Below are 27,976 nucleotides of genomic sequence, written 5' to 3' on the forward strand. Positions count from 1 at the left end.
CCCTTCTAGGTGTTCACTCATGAGTGTGATCGCAACTTGGCAACGTGGAAGCGGTGTGGGCAAAAATGGCTCGGTGGGAATCGGGGGGTCAGTGGGGTGATGGATTTGTTTTGTCAGTGTTCTCATTTTAAGTTGCTGGTTCCCTTTGTAGCCACTTCTTCCGAGTGGGGTGGGTCAAAGAGCTTTGAATGCTGCAAAGAACCGTGCGATTATACTTTGGATTGTGAATTCTTTAAAGGCACGGTGTGGACCCCTTCAGTATTTGCCTGAGACCAGTCTCTTGTATCACAACAATATGCATCAAATGACAAAGTAATCTGAAAATGTTGACCCAATATTGGTCATCGAAGTTGCAAGATTACATGAAAAACACAATATTGTTGCACAATGTTTGTGCTTGTCTTAAAAAAAAGGAATTCAGCTAGGCCTGAAGTCTTTCAGAAATTACTTCTTTCTCAAAAACTGCAAAGGGAGCCGTTTGTCACATTATACTATCAACAGCTCTCCATTGCTCGTATAATTTATACCAAGTAAGTTGTTTTGCTAACAATTATGTTGAGTAATTACCAATGTGTCCAGTGACTTTAAAGTTGGGCCCAAGGTCAAGTACTATTTTACGTGCGGTTGGGTCGTGTAAAAAAATGTTTAGCGTCCGGGTTTCTAAAAAAAAGTGGAGGAGGAGGGGCTTCTTACTTTTTATTTTCAATGGGAAAAAAGGGAAGGAAGAGGACCCTTTATTTAATGACTGCCCGAAACAGTTTTAAAGTAAAGTACTTTCTTGATGAGACCGTTAAAATACATCCCTTTTTTCATTTATTTTACAAAAAAAATTATATAATTTTTTTTTTAAGTTCGTTACTTGAAAAAAAAAGAGGAGGCGGCCTCTGAAAAAGGAAGCGGGCGGGACGCTAAACATGTATCTTTTTTTACTTGGCCTTAAAAACTTGTAAACTTTTCATCACTTTCATAAGGACTCTTTCTGTTTGGAAAATGAGTGCAGCACAAAACCATAACTTTGACCTTAGAGACATGATAGATGATTGATGGCGGTCGGGTGAGAATGATTCAAACAGTTTATTTCATTTAATGTTAAAATTGCATCGGGGATAAAGAATATTTTGGTTTTACACCCTTGATATCCCCAATGCAAATTTCACATTCTATAAAATCGTTGCAGACCCGCTTGAATTGGATTCGAACTGCCTCATAGCTACCGGACAATCTCGGTGGTCGTAGTTGGTGAGTCACGTCTGAAACACGTCTGATTATTTTGTAAAGGTCGTTGGTTCGAGTCCCACCCGATTAATTATGCTTGTGATTTTTTCACAGAACTCGTGAAGTAGGCCCTTGTGAGTATATAGGTGTATACATTGCTAACACAAATCGCTGTATGGGCAAAACCAATTAGTGTACTTTATCCCCGCGATGCAAGTTCAATTATATAAATCGTTGCGTTGGGCCTACCCCCTGCTAATGATTCGAACTACGCAATCTCAGTTGAATTGCAAAGGTCATGGATTCGAATCACACCCGAGTAACATGCCTGTGATTTTTCACAAAAACTCGAGAATGTAGGGTCCATTGATGAGATCAGTGCTAATTACAGACACTGGACACCTTTGCCAAAGACCAGTCTTCACCTGGTGTGTCTCAAATAATAATCATTATATGCATAAAATAACAAGCGAGTGCAAATTAACTCAATTGGTCGTCGAAGTTGCGAGATATAAGTGGAAGGAAAAAACAATGCGTATTATATTTCTACCTCCGTAGTCACAGAAGTGTTGTGCTTTCAGTTGCTTGAATTCGATACCTCCTCAAAGTCAAATTCTGATGTCTCGAAATCAAATTCAAATATTTCAGTGAGAAACGACGTTACTTAATTCAGTAGGAGGTACTTCTTACTTTTTATACTATCAAAATCTCCCCATATTGATTGCTCACAAGTTACGCTAACAGTTATTTTGAGCACTGTTTTTACCATAGTGTCGATATCGTGCCTTAATTCGATCGGAGAAGGGTAAAACAAAGCATTCTGTATCCATGATTCAAATCCAACGTCTATTAAAGGAACACGTTGCCTTGGATCGGTCGAGTTGGTCTTTGAAAAGCGTTTGTAACCGTTTGTTATAAAAATGCATATGGGTAGACAGATGTTGCAAAAGTAGAATACAATGATCCACCCAAACATGCCTCTAAATTGCACGGTTATCCTTTTACCTCATCGACTAACACGGTCGGCCATTTAGTGAGTCAAATTTATAGCCGACCGTGATAGTTCGCACAGTAAAAGGAAAACCACGCAATTTTTTGGCAAATTTGTGTGGATTAATTCTACCTTTAAACATCTTTCCAACCATTTGCATTAATTTTATTTAAAAACTGTTACAAACGCTTTTTATAGACCATCCGATCCAAGGCAACGTGTTCCTCTAAACATCAGGTAAACCCATACAAGAAGTCAGTCTATTTTGTCAGTCTTTAAAGCAGCTTACTGCCAGTTCAGCAGCAGGCCAAGACATACACAAGCCGCAAGCCGCAAGCCGCAAGCCGGTGTCCGAGGGAAACCCGGTTGTCACTGTCTGAGCCGGCCGGCGGGAGAGAGTGTGGCCCTTTTCGAGGGAAGGCTTTAGAAAAGGCAAGCGAATTGGCCATGATTGTTTTGAAGAAAAAAACAAACATTTTGCGTCTGCTTTGCGTTCGTGCTCAGGGCTTCAGATTCTACCTGAGCTCCATGTTCAGACGAAAGAACGGAGCCTGAGCCGAATCCAGAGCCGAAGCCGTGATATCCGAAAGGGGTCCTTGCATGCGTTCCCTTTGTATTTTCTTTTTTTTTGCCAACATTTGCCTACAGAGGGCGCTATATAGACTTTTCTTTCGAAACAACTTCTTGTCACTCACATGCAGCTGGTCATGGATGCTGTTGATGTTGTGACAACTCAACTCGTCTTATCTTGTGAAGATCACCATTTTCTATAGCCGCCCTTGTTGCGAACTACCTCAGCAATCCAGAAGTAAGACCTTTGATTCCGATCTTATTTCTACCTCCATGCATTGATCAATCCCATAAGCATGATAAGACTGAGTCGACAGGAGACGTGTGTGTTCTCTGTAAATATAAGGCCAGTGTTATCGTTGCTCTACATCAGTCATCATGCATGGGTGATTTGCACTTGAACTTCGTACCCAAAAGTTACGTGTGCTAACTAAAATTGCAATGTTGTGGTGCAATAATATTTGCAACATTGGCCGATGTACAAAACCCATAAGCATGATAAGACTGAGTCGACAGGAGACGTGTGTGTTCTCTATAAATATAAGGCCAGTGTTATCGTTGCTCTACATCAGTCATCGTGCATGGGTGATTTGCACTTGAACTTCGTACCCAAAAGTTACGTGTGCTAACTAAAATTGCAATGTTGTGGTGCAATAATATTTGCAACATTGGCCGATGTACAAAACAGCGCACATGCTGTCTCGTCTTCATTGTCAACAGCTCAGCTAAAACAGCGCACATGCTGTCTCGTCTTCATTGTCAACAGCGCAGCTGCTCGGCTGTTCAGTGTTTAGGCGTTCGTTGTCCACCGTGAACCGCTTGTAAAGTTGTCTCTCATCAGTAGAGTCAGGATCACATTGCTTGCCTGTGCTGTGTAAGTGTTATCCCATTTCGAGTGTCTACCTACGGCTTCGCTTTTATTGAGGTAGGTGAGCAACACTGTATAGTGTATTAAAGTTTGAGGAACCCCAGGTGTATGTACGCAGTGCTTGTTACTACACAATGGATAACTTTCCGTATGGCGCCACCACTTTTTCACTTATTTTTACAAAAAGGGATATCTCATTGAGGTAAATTAGATACTATATTATTTCATATCGAATGAAAAAGTGGTGGCGCCATACGGAAACTTTTCCTACACAATTCCACAAATGTATGTATAGACGTAGAGTAGTTGTTGTAATACACTGTGCTGGCACAGTCTTCCAAACTTCACTCTGAGCGTGTAAGTAATATTTCTAAATTAAATATCACGCAATTAACGCAACCTCCGGCTACCTCCGGCTACCTCCTACCTCCGACTTTTACCAACACCCCAATTCAGAGCTAGGTCATTCTTTGGATAACTTTCGGCATCGGCATGGCGCCACCACTTCCAACCAAGTCCACGTTGTCATTTTAAACAGTGAAACTATTTCTAGAACACTGAAACTATAGATGATCTTCCTCTAATGAATAATCCCTCATAAATTCCAAATCCCACTAAATCTTCAAAAGTAGTTACATTCATAGTCTTGGCCTAAACGACAATAACAAAAAAAAAACGAATTAGACGACACTCTCCTGACCTTCTTGTTAAGTTCCCCATTGGAAGCTTCAGGAGGAAAACCTACCAAGTACCAAGTGACATGTTGTACGTATATAGTTGTGTGAATGACAAGGCCTCAAAAATGTATGAAATAAATCAAATAAATAACAATTATAATTCAATTTCTGCCTAGTACACTAGCCAAACTGCCTAGTCTGTAGTGTAAACTGTAAGGGTGAATGAGTTTTTTTCATTTGAAAAGTTTACTGAAAGACGTTTTGAGTTGTTTTGGTTGAAGTCCAATTCTTTTGAGCTCTTGGACCAAGGTTCCTTTTTAAAGATTAAAGAAATAAGCGAATTCCCCATAGTGGAGAATGTATGCTTCCGTACAATACATTCTTAATTAAGCACATTGACCTTTTACTCAAGTACCTTGAATTGCTCAAGTATCCTCTATTGTGTTTCCTAACGACTTCCTGTCTTTTATCAACAGCACTATGTCCAACCTGGAGTGGGAATGGTTCTGTGGAAAGAACAATACAGACTTGAGGAAAGACCAATCTGAATGGACCAGCAATACGTGTTTCATCAATGGGCTAACAGCACTCCCCCCTGTGACGTTTACAGTAGTCTCCTCTCTAGCCTTACTCCTGACTTTATGTTTCTCGGAATCCAAGCCTAAAACCAAGTACTTATTGCTATATCCAGGACACACCACTCGTTGGGTGGTTAGCTTGATTTCGCTCTTGGTACTGGCTGCAGCTGTCGGTGAGGGCGCCCTCACTGATGCAACGTACAGAGCGTGGCAGCATCCAACACAGCCGCATCTGTACGTTCCCGGTGCCACATCGTTGGTTGCAATGATACTGTCTCTTATCTACTACCATCACATGGAGCTATGGCAGACGCCATCAATGTCTATCCCTCTTGTATGCTACTGGGGTACAGCTGTGGCAGGAGAGGGTTTACGCCTCATTAACTTCAAACAATTAAAACTAATTGACGCTAACTTGTTGCGGTTTGATTCAGGGATTATTATGCTGGTGATCCTCTGCAGCCTGTTCCTAATTGAGGCCAATCTAATAAGAATTAAAGTAAGTCTGTTTTCAATGTTGATGTCAAAATTTGCAACGGCACCTTGTAAACCATGACCTGGTGCTACATAAAGGAATAGGTCTTATACTTCAAAAGGTAGCTCCTCATACCTTCTAAGAAAAATATTGAACGATTGTTACTGATCTCTAGGGTGGTTATAAAACCCTATAAAGAACCTATTTTATTATATTAAATAACCAATGCCAAAAGCTGACCTGGAAAACACACAGTGAGAAACAAAATATTTAGTCTGGATAAAAGCTTTTAAAGGTTGTATACATACTTTTTGTAGGACAAAAAACACAATGTCCACAGATTTACACTAAACTTACACAGTTTGAAGATAATGATAGTAGAAAGCTTCCCTGAAAATATTACGTGCTGAGGTGCTGTAGTTTTTGGGAAATGAGTAAAACAATGTCATGAAAATAATTTTAATCTCATGAGACGAAAATTATGTTAAGCATTTACAAACGTATTTTCATGACATTGTTTTACTCATTTCTCAAAAACTACAGCACCAACTACAACTTAGTAATATTTGAAGGGAAGCTTTCCACTATCATTATCTTCAAACCCTGTAAGTTTAATGTAAATCTATGGACATTTTGAAAAAGTACCCAAATCCTTGAAGCACTTTCATTAATCGTTTAAACTCCAATTCGTCCTTGTCATGTTTTCAAAAAGCTTTTCAGACATTATGCTTAATTGTAGAATAATTGAGGGTTTTCAAAACACTTGGCAAAAGTAGCCTTCATTTAGGCTCTTCACCCAAGGCTCCCTGTAGACACACCTGTCACTTGAAGCTGATTCATACTTCACCCAAATATCTTCAATTTTCAATAAAATAATCCCATAGATGCAGCACTTAAAGGCTATGGGTGTGTTAAAGAGCAGTGTCACAGCCAAAAGGTGCACAGAGAGAGTAAAGAAGAACAAAAGTGAGGAGGAGCATAACCTGGAAAAATCCAACAGGAAAACTCAGGTTGTGTTAAAAACTTGGCTTGAAGAATAAGAGCAACCTGGCAGCAAATGGTAGCTTCATCTCTTTGATTGCTGGCAGATAGACCAACAAGTTCTCAGGGTTCTTCCCAAAGTCCTTTTCACATTCACACTTTTGGGGGGGGGGGGTGGGGGCAACCCTGGGGAATAACGGTCGACCCTTTTAAACTTGGATCACTTACTCCTGATCTACCCTGGCAAATGGATATACCTCGGGAAAGAGCCACCCCTATTCTAGATATTCAGCTGGAACCTCGTTCAGGTCAAGACAGGCTTTTCCAGGTGAACATGCTGCCAGGGGATTTTGTCTTACCATTTGTATAGTCAGTGCCCAAAAACTCCTTATATTAACTAAACATTATTGTTTGACAGGTCTTTTGCAAACGGAAAGTTGGTTACAAGCACATCCACACGGACCTGACAAACCCCAACATGCACTTCCTGAGCAGCTACGTCAATCTTCCTTCGTCAGTGACCCTCTGGTGGATGAACTGGCTGTTTGCAAAGGGCTACAAGAAACCTCTTGAGATTACTGACTTGGGTGACATACCGGAGTACCACCAGGCACAACACAATCACCGGAAATTTAAGAAAGCCTTTGAAATTGAGCAGGTTAGATAAACGAGCAAGAGAAAATGTCAAATCAGGTTCAGTGATGTACGCATTTTCGAACAGAGTCCTTTTATGAGCGGGTAAAAAATTAAGTCCCTAACTTACACCCATTTCAAACACCCGTTTCAAACAGGCGCTCCAGAGTCGCGTGGATGCAATTTAGGGAAAACATGAAACTGGGCCACTCGTATAATTTAATATTCCTTGTTGATGGGGTCTGTAAAAAAAGGGTGGCTAAAGGGTGGTAATCTGAAGTGCTGACATTTAGTAACGATCATTGTATTTTGTAATTATAGGCCAGGGCAAAGAGGAAAGGTACTAGGCCATCTATGTGGAGGATCTACTTAATGGTGTATGGATTTGTGATGCTGAAGTCTGCTGTGCTGAAGATAATCCATGACATGTTGAACGTTATCGGGCCTCTATGTATAGGGGCTCTAACAGCTTATGTTGTGACACTCGCCTATCCTGATGAATCGGAGCAGGTAAGTATCTCCCATCAATAAAGCCCGGTTCATACTTCCTGTGAATGCAAATGCAAAGTGAATTATAATGTCGCAGGGCTGCTTTCTGCACCGAATAATTGATGTGAATTTGTGATGTCAAAATTTGTATTACATTCACAGGAAGTATGAACTGGCTCAAAAGTCATTTGCGAATTTGGTTTCAAAAACATCTGAAACATCTAAATTCCCTCAGACTATGAAGACAGTCCCAGCATGTTTTAACATTAACATCTTGTTGTGCAACAAAAAATGTTTTAAAGATTACCATAGCCAGTCAGCTTCCCTTGTGGTTTTATTGCATTCCCATTAGGTGATCCTTCTGCTGCCACTTCCCATGTTTTATCGTAAACTTGGGTGGGGGGGATCTCTTGTGGTTTGGCAGTTATGGTTGGATGGCTTCTAGATATTGACAAAACTGGGATACTGCCAAAATAGGAATAGATAGCTCGGTTGGTAGAGCATCGGCCTGCTATTCTGGAGGGCGCAGGTTCAAGTCTCACTCTTGTCAGTTTTTCATTGTTCAATCCAGAGTTATTCCGATCGACTGCTCCAATCCACCCGGTAAATAATGAAATTAGAAAATCTCATCAATACTTGTCTTCGTTTTGTTATTGGTTTCTTCCTCAGCTGGTGGAACCGCATTTCGTCACATTCAGAGAGTTTTTCACCAACGGCTTTGTCTTGATCGCAGTCTTATTCCTTGCACTGTTAGTGAAGTCAAGCTTCTTTACTAGATACTTTCACATCGTCTACTTGGAAAGTGCAAATGTCCGTGCTGCACTTCAGGTAGTAATAATAAAAACTAGTTCTTATGAAGCGCATTGTACATTAATGTCTCAATGCGCTTTTATACATAGGTATTGCCTTGGTCATAGGGCCAATAACAGTCCTGTAGTCTTTGCCTTGGTCATAGGGCCAATGACAGTCCTGTAGTCTTTGCCTTGGTCGTAGGGCCAATAAAAGTCATGTAGTCTTTGCCTTGGTCATAGGGCCAATAACAGTCCTGTAGTCTTTCTCAGCTCCATGGGAATAAACAGCCTGTTCACTTCTCTCACGTTTTATCTAACACCCAATTTCTAAAATCATGAATTAACGGCAGGTAAAAAACCCTGTCACAGATCCGCTGGTTGTCCTGAACTAATTTTGACAAGGTCTCTAAAGCCCTTTTCACACTGTATCCCTTATTTCCCTGGATTACAGCCCTGGGGATTCCCCCAAGAAATCATTAACCCCTCTGTTACCCCCAGACACTTTCACACTGTCGCCACCTAGGTCCCTATCCCACAGGGGGTTGGTTACAAATGTCATGTATACCCAAAGGTTCGCCACTTATCCCTACTCAAGATCAGGGGTGGCTTTTCTTCAGGGTATGCTCAAATGCCAGGGTAGATCAGGGGTAAAGTGTTGCAAGTGTGAAAGGGCTGGCCACTATTCCCAGGGGTTTCCCCAGGGAATAGAGTAGTTTGAAAGAGGCTCAAGAGAGAGGCATGTGTTTAATACTGCAATCTTTACCACATCATTATTTCTATTTGAAACTTAACCCAGTTGCCACTTTATTTTTTTTAGACTATGGTGTTTGAGAAGGCACTGAGACTGTCTACCTTTACTACCACTGGAGGCCAGATGACCATGGGTCAGATTACCAACCATATGGCCAGTGACGCAACCAACGTTATGACCTCGGTGCAGACGGTTAGCTTCTTGTGGTCTTCCCCCATCAAGGTAAGTGTAGACATTTCATACAGGCGTGCTAGAGTCGCGTTACGCGCTAGAGTCGCGCCAAACTTAATAGATTAGAAGGGACTCCAGCATTATGTGTTCTGGGCCCAATTTCGTGTAGAGCTGCTGAAGCAGGAAATATTGCTTGAAAAATTTCTTTGCTAAAGCAAAAAATGAGTGGGGCACCAGTCACAACAGTGTAAACTTAAAGACAGTGGACACTAATTGTCAAAGCCAGTCTTCTCGCTTAGTGTATCTCATCAAAGGAATAAAGTAACAAACCTGTGAAAATTTGAGCTCAATAGGTCGTCGAAGTTGCGAGATAATAATGAAAGAAGAAAACACCCTTGTCACACGGAGTTGTGTGCTTTCAAATGCTTGATTTCGAGACTTCAAATTCTAAACTTGAGGTCTCAAAATCAAATTCGTGGAAAATTACTTCTTTCTTGAAAACTACTCCACTTCAGAGGGAGCCGTTTCTCACAATGTCTTATACTACCAACCTCTCTTTATTACTCATTACCAAGTAAGGTTTTATGCTAATAATTATTTTGAGTAATTACCAATAGTGTCCACTGCCTTTAATGTCATTTTGATTGCATGGTAACTTTTTTTTGTTAAGCAATACTCTTCTGTGCTTAGCACGTTTGAACTACTCGCCACTCTTTCATTTACTATTCATAATTTTAAATGTAGTACTTGATAGTGTACAAAATGTATTTGGGGTCTTGTATGTATTTTGTCCTGTTCTTTTTAGAGTTTTGCCCTCTAGCCATGGTTTGTATTTTTATGTTTTGTTTACTTTGTAATTGTTACATTGTACTGTTTTTATAATTTTTAATATTTTTATCCGTCCTGTAATTGGCGCTTTACTCTGTTGGATGATGGATAAAATAAACTATTTTTTTATTTTATATTTACTTATAGGTTATTCATGATATTGATTGTTGTACAAAGCATGCCAAAATGGCTTCCATGCGCTCACTTTGAAACCAATTATTTCTTATCTTCATTTTTCAGATTACCTTAATCCTTGTGTTGACGTACTTCCAGATTGGTCTATCAGCACTCATTGGTGCTTCGTGTTTTCTAATAGTTATACCTTTACAGGCTAAAGTGGGAGCCATCCTTGCAAGTAGACAGAAGGCCATCTTGGTGAGTATGATGGGCTGTCATCTTTAAGACCGAGTCACACTGCAGTGACGACGAAAACAATACAATCACGACTCAAAGAGATTGCATTCTATTGGTTGAATCGCACCGTTCAGAATTCACAAACGCTCATTCAATCAATGAAATGCGTTATCTTTGCGCCGTTATCGTTATCATTATCATTATCCTTTTCGCTATTGCTGCAATGTGACTCGGCCTTTACTTAAGTAAATTTGTCAACTATTTTTCTAAAGATACAGTTCTATGTTTTCTAAAGTGGTTTTGGCATTATTGCTGTTGTCTCTGTTTGTTTGTTATATTCATCGTTCCCATAAGTGGACCTGGTTTCCCTTTTGCACCTATGTTTTTTGATGTTTGTGCAATAAAGGTAACAAACTAAACTAAACTAAATCTAAATTACTGATTATTCCTAATTGAAAGCTGTGTGCGGATCAACGTCTCAAGCAAACCAATGAAGTTCTCCAAGGAATCAAATTACTGAAGATGTACGCATGGGAGCAACTCTACTGCGAAGCTATAGAAGCTGTTAGGAAAAGAGAGCTCCGCCATCTACTTTGGATAAATACTTGCCTTATTGTTTCAGGTAAATCATCTTTTTACTTTTTTTTTTTTTTCTTTTTTCTAATTATCCCAAGAAACAAATTCATAATATTTAATAGATGGAAGTTTGCATCAGGGATAAAGAATGTTATTATGTCCGAATGCAAAATTCCATCTATTAAATCTTTGAGATACCCAATGCTAAATAAAGGATTTTGAACTGCCTCTAGCTGCCGGGCAACCTCGGTAGTCTAGTTGGTAAGACACTGCTCTAGAATTGCAAGGGTTGTGGGGTCGAATCCAACCTATATGCCTGTGATTTTTTTCTCAGAATTCGGGAAAGTACTGAGTATACATCCTGTTGCAAATTTCAATCTCTTATTTATGGTAACTCATTATAAATCACCTTTTTTCTCAGGAACGCTTTTGCAAGGAACCAGACTGAAGGGTAGAAAACAATTAATATTCTTTATCCCCAATGCAAAAATCAACATCTATTAAAACTTCAGCACACACACAATTTCCATCACTGATGTTTTTATCTTTCTTATTTGTAGTTTTCATGACGCTGGGCTTACCTTTCTTGGTAACATTTATGGTAAGTTTGTGGTTCTTTTATTTTTATTTTTTAGTATTGAAGGTACATGTGGATGGAGTTTGATGAAGGGGTGTCATGGCTGAGCGGTTAAGAGTACCGAACTCAAGCTGTTGTGTTTCTGATCAGCAGAGTGTGGGTTCGAGTATCAGTTGTGAGCAAGACACTTAGCTATAATTGCTTCTTTCCAACCAGGGGTAAATAGGTACCTGTGAGGGCATAGATGGTTCCTAATTGTGATTGACTTTTTTAGCTAAGTAGCGCATGTTTCCCGCATGGGCTACATGTGTATACTCCCCAGGGAGCTGAGATGGTTTAAAGAATGAAGTTAACGGCCTAGTGACTTGGGGCAATAATATTGGATGACCTTCTGGTGTGTAAAGCGCTATTTAAAAAAACAATTATTACTATTATTAGATTAATTTTCTTGCTGATGAAGACTGTAGTGGCGGTTGAACAAATTACAGATACGGAAATACTTCTTGTGTTGTGATCAAAAGTTAAACATTTGATTGGAATCTTTTGTTACTATTTTCAGGCATTTAGCACGTACACCCCTCTCACTGGTAAGCTTCTGACTCCTGATATAACGTTCTCTACTCTGGCACTATTCAATGAGATAGCTATACCACTGTACAACATTCCATTGTCACTGTCAGCGCTTGTTAGCGCGGTCGTCAGCTCTCGGCGCTTGATGACGTTCCTCTTGGCGCCCGAGGTACAAGGGAGGCATAAAACATCGGCGGAACATGACGACGATCTGGAGCCCAAAGTCAAGATACAGGTTGATATTATTATTGTAATTGTATATTTATTTCTGGTAATAAAACCGAAGATGACTTATAAGCGAACTTAGAGGCACAGTAGCCAATTTCATGAAACGCTTGGTAAAATCTCAAGTTATGATGGACTCATAGTTATAGAACTTATCTCGTCCTAAGTCCTAAGATAAGCCCTAAGTTAGGAAGTGTTTGATGAAAATCGACGGCTGGACAGCTTTGGTGAGTCTCAGACCAATATCATCATTTGGTGTATCCCAACATGTCTGCATAAAATAGCAAATCTGTGAAAATTTTTGACTCAATTGGTCATTGAGGTTGCAAGGGACTGATGAAAGAAAATACACCCTTGTTGCACAAATTTGTGTGCTTAATGCATTCAGGCCTGAAGTTTTCTGCTAAGACACAACAGTGTATATGGGTAAAACCAAAATTAGTATTCTATATCCCGATGCAAATTTCCATCTATTAAAGTGAATTACCAACTATTACTTTTTACACTTGACTTTGCAGGGTTCTATTGGTACGCAAACTAACAACGAAGACCTGGATGGGAATGAGCTGATAGAGATGAATGAGATTTCTAGAGCAGACTATGGTGAGACTGTGCCCCAGTGGAGTTCACACTCACCAGCAGTAAAGGTAAATTTCAGTCTATATTTAAAGGCAGTGGACACTATTGGTGATTGTCAAAGACTAGCCTTCACAGTTGGTGTATCTCAACATATACATAAAATAACAAACCTGTGAAAATTTGAGCTCAATCGGTCATCGAACTTGCGAGATAATAATGTAAGAAAAAACACCCTTGTCACACGAAGTTGTGTGCGTTTAGATGGTTGATTTCGAGACCTCAAATTCTAAATCTGGATAACTGTAGTATAAGTATAATTACTGGAGTAATTTTGAAATAAAAGTGTAGTGAAACTTCAATAAAACTACAGTTATACTGCAATTAAATTGTAGTATTTTTTATAGTAAAACTACAGTGAATTTTTATAAGGGCATATTCATGGAAAATTACTTCTTTCTCGAAAACTATCAGACTATGGCACTTCAGAGGGAGCTGTTTCTCACAATGTTTTATATCATCAACCTCTCCCCATTACTCGTCACCAAGTAAGGTTTTATGCTAATAATTATTTTGAGTAATTACCAATAGTGTCCACTGCCTTTAAAGGGAAGGTAATCCCTCTTAAAATGAATGGCAATAAAGACATTTGTGTTGTTTCTCAGATTTATATCTGGGGAATAAAAACTGAAATCTTTTCCTGAACTACATTACTTTGAAGTGAAATGAATCACAAAATGCTTTTGACAGCTGCTGTACTTCTAGCCAAAGGAAATTTTTGTTGCCATTAATTTGAAGAGTGATAAACAAACATTTACCTTTCCTTTAATAATTTTAAAAGCAGTGGTGACTAAATTTGACCTCTGCTGCTGTTTCTATCTAGAAGTTCTTTGGCGTCTTTACTCACAATCGCCAGAAAATATTACTGAATTATGAGTACAAACTTAGACTACAAATAAATTCTTCTGTGATTTCACGGTTTCGGTAATCCAAAACAGCATTGTTGAACTCCGAATTAATCCCTTGTTTTATTGTCTTTTTTGAATAGATCTCTAATGGTAATTTTTCCTGGGATCCTGACAGCGAGTCAGCACTGCTTGCCGATATTAATGTGGAGATACCTGCTGGTAAGCAGAATAAAATGATTGCTGATACACTTCAATGAGATTACAACACCTCGTTTTAAATGCACCGGACACTATTTTTAATTACTCAACATAATTACATGTATTAGCAAAATAACTGGGCCTTATATGTCCTAAATTCTGATTCCAATCTATGTTTATCTATTACAGGGAAGCTGACCATGGTGATAGGACAGGTCGGTAGTGGCAAATCATCTCTTCTGTCGGCCATCTTGGGTGAAATGGCAACACTCTCTGGCAATGTTGAAATCAACCAGTAAGTGCTTTCATCTCAGATTACACAGTGTCACAATAGATGGATTGCAAATAGCGTCATCGACCGCCATAACTGATGATAAACACTGGCGAAGTGCAAGCTGCGCAGAACTCTCAGCCAATGATAGCGTTTCACGCATGCATGTTTCATCAAAGACGGTGGTCAATGAAATCACGTGCAGTCCATCTATAGCCCTTTTGCACAAGCACCATCTATAAATACGGCCGCAGCACATCTTGGGAAACCAAGTACAGCTAACAAATAAAGCAAATTATTAAAGGATCACGTTGCCTTGGATCGGTCGAGTTGGTCTTTGAAAAGCATTTGTAACCGTTTGTTATAAAATGCATATGGTTAGAAAGACCATGCTAACTTTGCTAACACAGTCAGCTATTTATGGGAGTAGAAAATTTGACTCTCAGAAATGGCCAACCGTGTTAGTCGACGAGGTAAAAGGAAAACCACGCAATTTCGAGTGATACTTGTGTGGATCATTATCTTCTACTTTTAAAACATCTTTCTAACAATATGCATTTTTTAACACTTTTCAAAGACCAACTCGACCGATCCAAGGCTCCGTGTTCCTTTAAGATGGCCGCCTATTAAACGGAAGGTACACGTTTGGTAATTGTCAAAGACCAGTTTTCTCACTTGGTGTATCCCAACATAAGCTTAAAATAACAAGCCTGTGAAAATTTGAGCTCAATTGGTCATCAAAGTTGCGAGAAACTGATGAAAGAAAACACCCTTGATGGACAAATTTGTGTGCTTTCAGATAGGAATAAAAGACTTCTGGCTAGAAGTCTTATATTATTTTAGTGAGAAATTACCTCTTTCTCAAAATCTATGCTACTTCAGAGGGAGCCGTTTCTCACAATGTTTTATACTATCAACAGCTCTCCAATGCTCGTTACCAAGTCAGTTTTTAAGTTAATATTTGTTTTGAGTAATTACCAAACGTGTACCTTCCCTTTAAGGCAAGTTAAAGTGTGAACATCAAGTTGACCTGTGATTGACCACTGCACTGACCAACTCACCTCAGTCTAAAATATGAAATAAAAAGAAACTAGAGGTAATTACAATTATTTTTTGTCTACAGAGAAAAAGGACAGATTGCTTTTGCTGCACAAAAACCATGGTTGCTGAATGCATCTTTGCAAGAAAACATTCTATTTTCATCCAACTTTGAAAGTAAAAGGTAATTGGAGTTAAAGTTTCGGGCCTAAATAAAACGACACATTTAAATGCCAAAATAAAGTTTATTTTATTTTGGCAACTTCCGTACTGATATATAGCATCAAAACGGGGTTAAAAATGTGCCAAAATATTTTCAAAAAAAACCTTTTTCTCACCTGAATCAATGGAGGCTTTTGAGATACTGCCGGCAAGCAGACATAACAGTCCTTTTGTTGCGGTTCTGAACTGTGCGCACATGCTCAGTATTGCGCGTGTAGGTCTGAGCACGCGCACTACTGGCGAGAACTGTTACAAGGGACCCAGTCAAAAAGTCTCCCATTCACTTGACTTTTATGTCGTCATTCTCGTTAGAAGCTGACAGCCTGTATATATCACATACTTAAACTAGTTGGTGTCTGTTATCCTAGGTATAACGATATATTAGAGGCATGTGCACTCCAACCGGATATCTCTATTTTACCAGCCGGGGACGAGACTGAGATTGGAGAGAAAGGTATCAACCTAAGTGGAGGACAGAAACAGCGAGTTAGCGTCGCACGTACCATGTATGCAGACAGGGATATCATTATACTGGTAAGTGTTTCACTTGAAGGCACTGGGCTGGAGTTCACAAAGAGTTAGAACTAGATAGTCTTATCTCGAGTTAGGACGAGTTACCTAACTTACCTGAAAACCTCAAGTTTTTAATATCTCCTAGGACTAGTCCTTAGTTAGTGCTAGTCCTAAGTTCTTTGTGAAATCGACCCCTGGACACTTTTGCTAATTACTCAAAATATCTATTAGCATAACAAACTTACTTGGTAAGGAGCAATGGAGAGCTGTTATCAGTGGTTTATACAGTACCCTCATCTTAAGACTGACATCTCAAAATGACACTCGAGTTGAGTTTTTTGTTTGTTTTTAACCAGTTGCTCAAAGCACTTATTCATTGTAGTATACAGTAGTTTAGCTTTTAGGTGAAAATTGGAGAGTCAAAGTCACCAAACAAAGTGCCTGGACCTTGTGCTTTGTGTATATATAATAATAATATAATATAATTACTTTCGATTTATATAGCGCCTAAAAACTAACACTTAATTCTCTAAGCGCTTTACATTAGTGCCCTGGTCATAGGGCCAATAACATCCCTTTTTAATGTTTCTCAGCTCCCTTGGGAGTATACAACCTGGGCAACAGTTTATATCGCTCCAAAGGCTTTTTCATTCACAATATCAACCTCTACCCTCGCAGGTACCCATTTATTCCCCTGGGTGAAGAGAAGCAATTATAGTAAAGTATCTTGCTCAAGGACACAAATGTCACGACCGGGATTCAAACCCACACTATGTACAACAAAGGCAATTCAGAGTCGGAGATTGTGGGTCTTAAGAAAGCACTTGTTTTTTTCTTTTCTGAAAGAATTTACATTTCTGTCTATTTCTACAGGATGATCCATTGTCGGCACTCGACGTCCATGTTGGTCGACAACTATTTGAAGAAGGCATTATAAAGCTACTTCTGAACAGAAAGAAAACTGTGATTCTTGTTACTCATCAACTGCAGTATCTGAACAGGGCTGATCTTGTAAGTTTGGACAACCATAGGCCAATTTCATGGCTCTGCTTATACCATAAGCAAAGAATTGGCGCTTGTAGAAGCAGGGAGCGCTTGTAGAAGCAGGGAATTTTGTACTTATGTCAAGCGTATTTCAGGGGTTAGCAGGGAATTTTAGCTTGTACTCAAAGTTACTAGGCATTCTACGCTTACACAGTGGAGAATGGTGATCGTAAGTGCAGAATTTGGCGGTAAGCAGAGCCATGAAATTAGGCCCTGAACATAAGTGTCTTCAAACTCATTGAGCAATTCTCATTATTTAACTATGGTTAGTTTTGGGTTGAAGAAAGGAAAAATTACTAGAGTGGGTCTTGAACCTGCGACCTCAAAATTATGGAGCCTAGCACTCTCCCTATTTTGTCAAAATCTTTTTTGGGGGTACAAGTAAGAAGTCATACAACAGATAACTAATGTGTAGCCAGGGATCACACTAAGATTATGTTACAACTTGCAAAGCGGCAGCCAGGGGATCACCTTAAGGGGATGCGACTTTATTTCCAATATGAAGTAACAAACCAAGGGAAACTATGGGTGTGATCCTTGGCTACTCGGCAGTATTTCAAATCATGAGCCAAATAATTTGTTTCACTTATAAGATACTGGAAATGAAAGATGGTCGCATTGCCGCCATTGGGGACCTGGATGACATCATTAAAGCTGATCCTGAGATGTATGAAGAGATCAAACAAGTGGCAGCAGTGGGATGGGACGACAATCGCGCAGAAAGTGCCGAGGAAGAACGCCACATCTTGCAGCAAATGGTCTCCAAAATTTCTTTAGGTACATCGGTCGTTTGACATGACTAATGTATGGCTCAGCTGTGTTTATTAACTCATCATAGATTTTGTGAAGCATGTGTGTATGATCATAGTACTCAGAACATTCGTTCTGCTTTGTTTATTGCATTGACCCGTGTGTCTAACTATGAGAATGAATCGCTTTGGCTTTGTCATCCCAAAGTCAATAGTATTTCCTGTGTGATAATGCCTTCATGTTAAAACATGCATATTGTGAGTCGTACATGTACTATTTAAGTGACTTTTTGTGTATATAAAATAGACTGTACAAGTACGACAATGGCACTTTCAGAATACATAAAATAGATCAAACATGTTTGACATTGGCACTAAAAAACTTAATGTTAAAGAAAAGTAAATATGTGTAATAAAAAAAACGGTCCTTTATATCTATTATGTGCTTTGCAAAAATTGTTCCCTTCCTGTCATTCATTCAATAATTATGCATTTTTGTTGTTCCTCATTCCTCAGAGGATGACAAAGAGAAGGGAGACCTTGTTGAGAAGGAGGAGATTGCCCGGGGCGCCGTTTCAATCCAGAGTTATTTATACTTAGTGAGATCTACTGGATGGGGCTTGAGTGCTTTGACTATTCTTGCTTTCGTCGTCCACTCTGGTTTCGCTGTCTCAACGAACTTTTGGCTGTCCGGTTGGTCAGAAGCAGGTTTGTCCAACGAGGTGAGTTTAATAGATGGAAATTTGCATCTTATTTATCTGAACTTGTTCACCATTATTCCCCTACTCGGACTTTACAATCATCATTATAAGTCATTGCTTTCAACTACAAGAGCTTCTTGAATTTTTTTAGCCATAAATCATTTTCTTACGGCACACCATTTCTTTGGAATAGTCTTCCTTTGCATATTTGCCAGACTAGTTCTTTACAATGTGTCAAGTCTCTGGTAAAAAGTAATTTGTTTGATGTTGCTAGTTTGCAATCTGCTTCTTGGTAATTGTATGTTTCACTCATTGTATATTTTATTGGTCTCTCTATGAGTTAGATAGGGGCTTTTTGCATTAGACGCTTTACAGGTGTCTTTGTTATTATTATTATAACATTCTTTTTTTCACAAATTTCTTTTTCAATTTGTTTTAAAATACAGAGTCAGAGGTCACAAGATGCCTTCTTAGTTGGCTACGCATCGTTATCGTTAGCCTCGGCCCTCAGTCAACTACTCTCTGTAGCAGCAGTCATGATGTCTTTCTGGATTGCTGCTAAGCGTTTACATGCTAAAATGTTGAGGAATATTATACGTGTGCCTCTAAGGTAAGAACAGTTAAAGTATGCAGGAATGTGATTTCTCCATTTTTTTAATCTGAAATGCGTTGTTTTTTTTTTAGCCCCAGGTCAAGCGGTTTATAGTCAATAACCGGCATCCATTTATGTTGGATCATTCATGTTGGAACATTTTTCTTGACATTTTTTTATCATGAATTGTTTTCTAGATTTTTCGATACCACTCTTATTGGACGAGTGCTGAACCGATTTTCAAATGATGTGCAGCAAGTTGATTTTGTGAGTAAAACCTTTTCGGTGTGATATCTTGTTGTACATGTATGCAATAACACTTACCATTGAGCGTTTACTGTCTGTAGCAACCATACTAGCAGCCTGTACCAAAATGGCCATAGCAGCAGCAAATGGTGCAAGATCTTACCTAAGCGCAAAAAAATAGCTTAGCACAAGAACAATATGCCATACAGTATTTGCTACTTGAACAGCTCTACAAAATTTAGCCAGAATCTTTCAAAACCAATGTTACTGGGTCGAAAAAGAGTAGGACACCGTTACAACAATGTAAACTTTTATGGAATACGGCTGGTGACCGGTTTCGATTAAGCATTGTTTTTCTGTGCTTAGCGAGATTGTATGATTTAAGGTTTTATGAAACTTGGCCCCAAGTTGCCTTCTTGTGACAAAGCCCTAAGAATTCTTTACATTGATGGAGTGTTGATTTAAAATCTGGTTGGTGTTTATTTTTATGTGTTTCTTCTCTTGATTTTGTTTTTCAGAGATTGGCGAATAGTATGAACGGGCTTCTGATCACTATTATGCAGTGTATATCCTCGCTGGTCGTTGTTTCCATAGTGATGTACCTCTTTGTCATTTTCATCGTTCCTATAGTTGTTGTTTACTTCATCCTCCAGAAATACTTCCTTGCCTCATCCAGGTAAGAGTTCAAGATATACCTGACAATACTAGATGAAGCACTATATTTATATAAGAAGTCCTGAAAGACAGACAAATGTTCTTAAAGGCAATGGACACTATTGGGAATATCTCAAATGAAAACTTACTTGGTACTGAGCAATGGGAAACTGTTGATAGTATAAAACATTGTGAGATATGTAATATATTTTACCTGTAGAAGTTTCAGATTCATTGGTCGACAAGTTTTTAAAAGAGAAAAAGGGAAAATAACAGAGTAATGTTTTCTAGAGAGTCGTGTAAATCTGTTGTGCATGCTATAATAATTTTCATGAAGTTTGTTTTACTCATTTCTCAAAAACTACAGCGCCTCACAGCAAGCAATATTTTACATCATTATCTTTGGACAGTGTAAGGTTAATCTTAATCTGTGGACATTTGTGTTTTGTGTCATATAAAAAGTACCTAGCCCTTTTTAAGTCTGCGTTGGTTTTCACTCATCTTTCAGGGAGCTTCAACGATTAGAAAACACAAGTAAATCACCAGTGTTGGCTTACTTCTCCGAGAGTCTTGGAGGCCTGTCGACACTCCGTGCATACGGGTGAGCCCTTAGTCAAGTTAGTTATGGCATCATGGCATGTCAAGAGCACCGGACTCAAGCTCTGGTGTTTCTGATCAGCAGAGTGTAGGCTCGAGTCCCGGGCGTGACACTCTCCACCACTGAGGTGCTAACGCATCGGTGTAAGGGTAAAGGGTATTTGCAGGCCTGATACTTAACAGAGGCAACGAAGGCGCCTTTGAAATGCTCCAGTAGAAATTTACAATTTCTTCTAAGAGGGCACTTTACTAAGGAGATAAAGTCTTGGTGCCCTTTGCCCTTTCAAAAAAGGCAGACAGGCCTGTATTTTATCCTCATTTGATGACAAGATTTGTGCACTAACAACTGATGTGATTTTTTTGTCTTACAGGTATGAACAGAAGTTCTTCAGGACCATATTAAATCTGATTGATAAAAACACAGCTGCATTTGTATATGTCCACTCATCAATGCGATGGTTGGGATTCCGTCTGGTAAGGCTATGACATATAACTCATATTAGAAGTATCAGCCGTCGATTTCACAAAGAGTTAGGACTCGTCCTAACTTAGGATAAATCTTCAGGTCTGCATGCTACAGTGCAGGATTGGGACTCGTCCTAAGTCCTAAAATTAGTCGTAGGTTAGGAAGAGTTTTGTGAAATCCACGGCAGGTCTTTTTAGTCTATGGATTATTTGCTCTACATGTAGTTTATTATTTAGCCTTCAAGAAAGACTCTGCTGGGGTCGAAACATTAGGCCTTTTTTCTTATCTTTTTCTAAAATCTGCTCCACAGCAGTAGAATAAATAGCAAGGCACTGCTCTAGAATTGCAACAGTTGAAGGTTCGAATCCCACTCAAGTAATATGCCTGTGATTTTTTTTTCACAGAGCTTGAGAAAGTAATGAGTATACAGAGTACTAATAGCCCATAGCCGCCATCTTACATGTATAACGAGGAAAAACGATGACAAAACATTCAAAACGCACAGATTTGTACGCGCGGCGCTCAGGTTTGGCCAATCACCGGCCTCTGTTTGACCTCTAGGTGAGGGCGCTCTACTGATAAGACATCATACGCATAAGGTCTATACACATCAGTGAAGGGTAAAACTAAAATTAAAATCTCTGATGCAAATTTCCATCTAGTAAATTAACCACCGGTCGTTGATCTCTGCAGGACTTTTTGGGCTCTCTACTTGTTTTCTTTGCCACTCTGTCAACATTGACTGGTGCAGTGTTGTTTGGCATCGACCCGAGTCTGGTTGGACTTAGTGCAACGTATGCTCTTCAGGTATGTACTTGTTTGATAGAAGTGGTTTATAGAGCATCGAAATCAAGTTCTGGTGGTTAGGTCACTCGCGCCGTCCGATGGCTGTCTGGGATTAATTTTGACAAGATCCCTAAGCAGCATGCAGCATCAGAGTCCAGCTTTCTACAGAAGACAATCAGAGCATACTGATCAAAACGTATAATTGAAACAAATGGTTCTTTTCAGAACCACCCCAACTCACTTAGAGATTATCATTACATGGTGTTACCGCAAACCTTCACTACATTAATTTTGTCTTTCAATTTCAATTCAATTAAATTCAATTAACAGTTATTTCTACAAACACATTTCCACAAATAATACAGACTACATTGTAATGATTGGAGGAAATTATAGGCCCAACTTGAAATTATTCTTTATCTTTTCTTAGGTTTCGGTGTACCTGAATTATCTTGTGGTGAACCGCTCCTTGGTTGAGATGATGATGAATGCAGTGGAACGAATCCAGTACTTCACCGAAGTCAATACTGAAGACTATGGAGGTATAACTAAAAGCTTGCTATAAGCACAGACAAATCTTGCTTATCAGAAACTGGTTACCAGCCAAATAAAAGATCCATAAAGTTTACAACTGGTGCCCCAGTCTTTTTTTGCTTAGCTAAGAAATTTGTCAGCAGTATTTTCTGCTAAACAGCTTTATGAAATTGGGTCCTGGTAGTTTGGCTGGTAACCTTATTCTGGTAAGCATAATTTGGTTGTGCTTAGCTACTTATTGTGCTAAAGCAGCTCTATGAACTTTGACCTTGGTGTCGAAAGAGCTTGTTCCCTGGTTCTTTGTTGTAATGTTCTTGTTTTCCATAAACCATCCTGTAGGTACAAAACCACCATCCAGTTGGCCCCAAAAGGGAGACATAAGGATAGAGGATATCTCGGTCCGCTATGCCTCGGATCTTGATGCAGTCTTGACGGGAGTTTCAATTCACTGCAAGGCTGGTGAAAAGGTAACAATGAAGAGAAAAGATCCCACTTTTCATAGAGATGCTTAAAGGGTACTGATAACTTTCAATGAATCCCTACTAACTGTGGATGAAGATGTATGTAAAATCATTTACCTGTAGAAGTTTCAGCTTCATTAGTCGTCAAGCTTTTGAGGAAAAAAAATGCAAAACAGAGTCCTGAAAATCCGTTGCTCAAATAATTTTCATCTCACTGATTCGAAACGTATCTTTGAGAAAATGTTTAACTCATTTCTCAAAAACTACAGCACCTCAGTGAAAAATATTTTAAGGGAAGTTTTCTGCCGTTATTATCTTTAAACCGTGTAAGTTTAAGTTTAAATTTTTGGGGAATTTGTATTTTAAATAAAAAGATTATGTGGATCTGAGATTTAATTTTGTTATTGCTTATGTACATATTTTGTTCAGATTGGTATCTGTGGTCGAACAGGAAGTGGGAAATCATCATTGGCTCTAGCTCTTCTGAGGGTTATTGACACTTTTGAAGGTAAACCAACATTTAAATATGCTTTAAAAAAAAACTTAAATATTTAAATCATTTGTACACACTTAATACTGATTATTTTTCTAGGGCGACTTTTTTGTCTGATTTTCAATTGCTAACTTTTTTTTGCTTTTTTCTTGTTTACTTCTTTAATTATCTTCTTGTATTTTTTCCTTTGTAACTGCGTTTTGTTTGTTTTGGTCAAATAAATAATAATAATAACAATAGTTACTTTTCCTCATTATCTTCTGATAGGTTGTGTATTTATCGACGATGTCGACATTAAATCTGTACCCCTGACGACACTCCGAGGTCAAATGTCTATTATTCCACAAGACCCTGTGCTTTTTACTGGATCAATAAGGTTGGTACAGAGACCCCCTTGCACTGACGTCGCACTCGGCTAGTTATTTTAGATCTCTCAAGTTAAAAATTACGTATTTGAAACATAAGGCCATTAACAATTATAAAAACAAATACTTATAGTTTATAAAAACTATTTTTACTTGACTCTTTTAATGATAGATTAAACTAACACTTTCACTGTTTTATTATATCTATTTCCATGCATATTCTGAGTAACATGAATCACAGATAGTCTTTTTAATTGGAGATGTTATCCTGCACTTTAATATTCAGAATATTTTCCTTCTATTTTCAAAGGAAATTTTATTACCCAACAATGCCTGGTTATAAATTGTCCTGTAAAATGTTTGTTTTTTTGTAGGCACAACCTTGATCCTGAAGAGACGCTTTCTGACGATGATTTGTGGCATGCTTTGGAGATTGCACAAATGAAGCTTGTTGTATCCAATCTCGATGAAGGATTAGGTAATCAAAAAACAAATCAAGTTTGATCATTGATAAAAATAACAACTATAACCAGTTTTTATTTAGCGCTTGAAGGGCGTCTCAAAGCGCTTCCAACGTAATTACCCCTGGGTCATTGGGACATTTAATTCATTCCTTAAACCATCTCAGCTCCCTGGGGGAGTATACAGCCTGTGCAACAAATATGCGCTACTAATTGACTACAAGAACCATGTATGCACTCACAGCTACCCATTTACACCTTGGTGGAGAGAAGCAGTTATAGTTAAGTGTCTCACCCAGGGACACAAGTGTCATGACTGGGACTCACACCTGAACTCTGCTGAACAGAAACACCAGATATTGAGTCCAGTGTTTATTGCTTGGCCATGACACCCTACAATGGTTCGGTGCTTGCATTATAATAATAATAATAATAATTAGAGATTTACAAAGCGCACATATCTGCCTAAAATGGCACCCAAGGTGCACAAAAAAAAAACCACTAGAAACAGTAATTAGCGAAACTACGCGATTGCATCTGATGAAGTCGTCGTTGCTATGAAAGCTCATGTAGTTTGGCTGTAAGTGCTACCACTATCTACCTTGTTTAACTACCAAACTGCCACGACTATTTCTATCATTGTTCAGATGCCAAGGTGACTGAGGGAGGAGAAAATTTCAGCGTTGGACAACGCCAGCTTTTTTGCTTAGCTCGAGCCTTTATAAGAAAGTCTCGCATCCTTATCATGGATGAGGCAACTGCCTCAGTTGACATGGAAACGGTAAGTTAATTAAAAGAACATTTGAAAAACAGGACCTTTATTGAGTTGTCTAAGCCAAATTTCATAGACCTGCTTAAAGGCACTGGACATCAGTAGTGGATTGCCTCGTCTTCCACCTTTACGACCCTGTTCAAATCCCACGGGGGCACTATTTGGATTGGGATTTCAGTACTTGACTTCGTGAGTTTTCTCTGGAACAATTTTCTGGGGTTTTCCTCCACCATCTAAAACTGAAACTTCTTCACTCTCTTTTTGCTTCTCCTTATATCCAAATTCAAAGTTCCCTCATGTTAAATAACTATTGCACGCAAAACACTCTTCGAGTAAGTGTTACTTTATTTCTATTTTTATTTCCAGGATAAACTACTTCAAACAATTGTGGCAACTGCTTTCATTGACCGAACAGTCCTAACGATAGCAGTAAGTATTATTACCAGTTATGTACCAATTGGGTAATATTGCTTTTGTCGATTGACATTACGGGAAAGCTCAATTAAAGAATTTCTGAGTTGAGCCACGAAAACTCAGAAACTATACATCCTTTTGAGTGAGTGTGTGTGTGTGTTAACCGGAACATTCTCATTACTTGAGTATCTTTTGAGAAAGAAAACCAGAATTTACCAGGATTCCAGACTTCATATCGAGGCCATACTTCAAATCTTCAAACCACCTCAAAGAAAAAAATATATAAATGCAAACAAAATACATAAATCATGTGTTTCCCCATTCCCCCGTCCCCCAAAAATAAATAAAATAAATGGTTGTCTGATTACACCAGTGCTCTCGTGTGAAAAAAGGAAAATATCTAATTACACAACTGCTCTTGTTTGACCACAAAGATACAAAGATTCACTCACATCAAGTGTTTCATTTGTACTTGTGCCAGAGAAGTAAATCCTGTTTTCTTGTTTTTATCTCTTCTCCAAAATAGCACCGCATAGCAACTATCAGGTCATCCGACAAAATTCTCGTCTTGGACGCTGGACATGTAGCAGAATTCGGGCCTCCTGACGAACTGCTTGCAAATGAGGAGGGAATATTTTCAAGTTTAGTCAGAGATCACTGACAGCAGCCAAGTATCATATCTACTACTGCTCATTGAGAAAAGGTTCTGAAACTTGCTTAGCACAGAATTGTTTTTCTGAACACAAATGGGTAATCAGCGGAAATTACTTGACATTTACACTATTGTGATTTTAGCCCCACTCAATCTTTGCGTAGCAAAGAAATGTGTCAAGCAGTATTTTCTTGGTGAAATTTGGCCCTGGGCCGAGGAGTGTGCACATTCCTTTTATTGTTTGTTTGTTTGTTTTTTAGATTATCTTCCCATCAAGGGAACTCACACTTCCCTTAAAGGGATATAAAAACCAAGCTGGTAACAGCCAATCTCTCTCTTCTTCCTCCATGCTCATACAAACATGGGTTTAATAATATAAAATAATTATAAATTGCACAAATCAAGAAATTGTGATTCAGTAACTCGACGACACTTTGTGAAGATGTGAAATCAGCGGTTAGCTTGGGGATTCATACCTGCCGTCTAACCACTTGATCACAGTTCATTTTCAGCTGTAGGCTTAACATCATGTAGAGTTACCGATTTAAAGAGTGCTACCTACTTTATCACTAGTTTAGTTTTTGCCTGCCATGAAGTGCCTTGGAATGCTTAAGATCACTTTTTTCAAATTTTTATAATCATTACTGGAAAACTCCATTAAAGAAAAAGGCTAGAATAAAAATATCATATTTAGCTGACCCCTGACACCTGTTATCTCCATGTAAATCCTTTTTCCAAACAGTTGACTCAATTAGATCACGACAAACCAAAGAAATGACTTGTGACTTGACTGGACTGAAATGACTTGTTACAATGCAAGTCAGAAGCTACTCGAGCTGCCATAAACGTGTTGCATCTTCCGATACTCTGCTCGGCTTTGAATTCAAACTTCGGTCTGGTTTGCACCTCTTGCTCGTTTCCAGCACCTGGATGCGCACAGAAATGGTCTGAACAAGGTCTGCCCTGACCGAAATTAAATATCGGGAGTGCTGGTATTTTTTTCCCCAGGACAGATCATCGGCTACTTGGCATAAATGGGCGTGATTTGTATCGATATCAATCTTTACCAGCCCATTATGTATTTTTCCCTGTGCCTCGGTGAAAGAGAGCAACTCAGGCTGAGGACATGTTGTTATTATTTGCGTCACGACTGATAGTAATTTTGTGGGAACCATGGGAATGGCATATGTGGTTTGGTTGGACACTGTGAAAAGGGTTTTGTAAAAATAAAATGTACTTAATGAAAGGGTGGCTATATCTGATACATTTTAAAACTTTTGTGTGAGAAATTAATAACCATTTTCTCTAAAACTACAATATTTCAAAGAAGGCAATTTTAAAAGGTCATACTTGTGGAATTAATACAAAAAGTACACCCAGCATTGAAGCTATTACAGACTCAAACCAGAGGATGTTGCCAAACAGGAAAGTGACATTTGATCCACTATCGAGATCCTTCCTGTTGCCATTTCTTTATAATGAAATAATTTATGTGACACCAAAACCTTTCGTCTGGTGATAATAAGGGGAAACATCTCAAGAGAAATCCCACAATAAATAAACAAATAAAATAAATACAAACAACTTTTAGACCTTTAAATAAAATAATAAACAGGGAAATAAATAACATACTCGTAAAAAAAAATATTCGAAGTTGCAAGAGAATAATGAAAGAAAAAACCCTTGTTGCACAAGTTTGTATGCTGTCATTCGCTAAAAAGGCTTCAATTATTTTGAGTAGTCACCAGTAGTGTTAAAGGAACACGTTGCCTTGGATCGGACGAGTTGGTCAAAACAAAAGCGTTTGTAACCGTTTTTTATAAAATGCATATGGTTGGAAAGATGTTTTAAAAGTAGAATACAATGATCCACACAAGTTTGTCTCGAAATTGCGTGGTTTTCCTTCTACTGTGCGAACTAACATGGTCGGCCATTTATGGGAG

At 38.7% G+C, this 27,976-nt stretch overlaps 1 protein-coding gene across 3 annotated transcripts; it reads left to right on the forward strand.

Moving 5' to 3' along the window:
* The first annotated feature begins 2,870 nt into the window (after positions 1-2,870).
* LOC139948810 (ATP-binding cassette sub-family C member 9-like) lies at positions 2,871-27,915 on the forward strand. Of its 3 annotated transcripts, none has more exons than XM_071947147.1 (32): positions 2,871-3,705; positions 4,798-5,398; positions 6,774-7,013; positions 7,310-7,498; positions 8,147-8,305; positions 9,086-9,241; positions 10,259-10,393; positions 10,832-10,994; positions 11,509-11,549; positions 12,085-12,330; positions 12,839-12,967; positions 13,945-14,023; positions 14,192-14,297; positions 15,397-15,495; positions 15,902-16,067; positions 16,920-17,057; positions 17,684-17,867; positions 18,356-18,561; positions 18,987-19,150; positions 19,330-19,399; positions 19,897-20,054; positions 20,541-20,633; positions 21,001-21,103; positions 21,789-21,902; positions 22,312-22,423; positions 22,755-22,882; positions 23,306-23,384; positions 23,637-23,745; positions 24,109-24,212; positions 24,843-24,976; positions 25,334-25,396; positions 25,908-27,915. In XM_071947147.1, the coding sequence occupies exons 2-32, from the start codon at positions 4,802-4,804 to the stop codon at positions 26,040-26,042; spliced, it is 4,599 nt and encodes a 1,532-aa protein (XP_071803248.1). In that variant the 5' UTR covers positions 2,871-3,705; positions 4,798-4,801; the 3' UTR covers positions 26,043-27,915. The 3 variants fall into 3 exon arrangements, with proteins under 3 accessions (XP_071803248.1, XP_071803247.1, XP_071803249.1); XM_071947146.1 differs by having other exon boundaries at positions 2,871-3,701; positions 25,908-27,914; XM_071947148.1 differs by having other exon boundaries at positions 2,873-3,014.
* The last annotated feature ends 61 nt before the right edge of the window (positions 27,916-27,976 follow it).

This window comes from Asterias amurensis, chromosome 16 (genome assembly GCF_032118995.1).
Source record: "Asterias amurensis chromosome 16, ASM3211899v1".
In the NCBI taxonomy this organism is placed as follows: domain Eukaryota; kingdom Metazoa; phylum Echinodermata; class Asteroidea; order Forcipulatida; family Asteriidae; genus Asterias; species Asterias amurensis.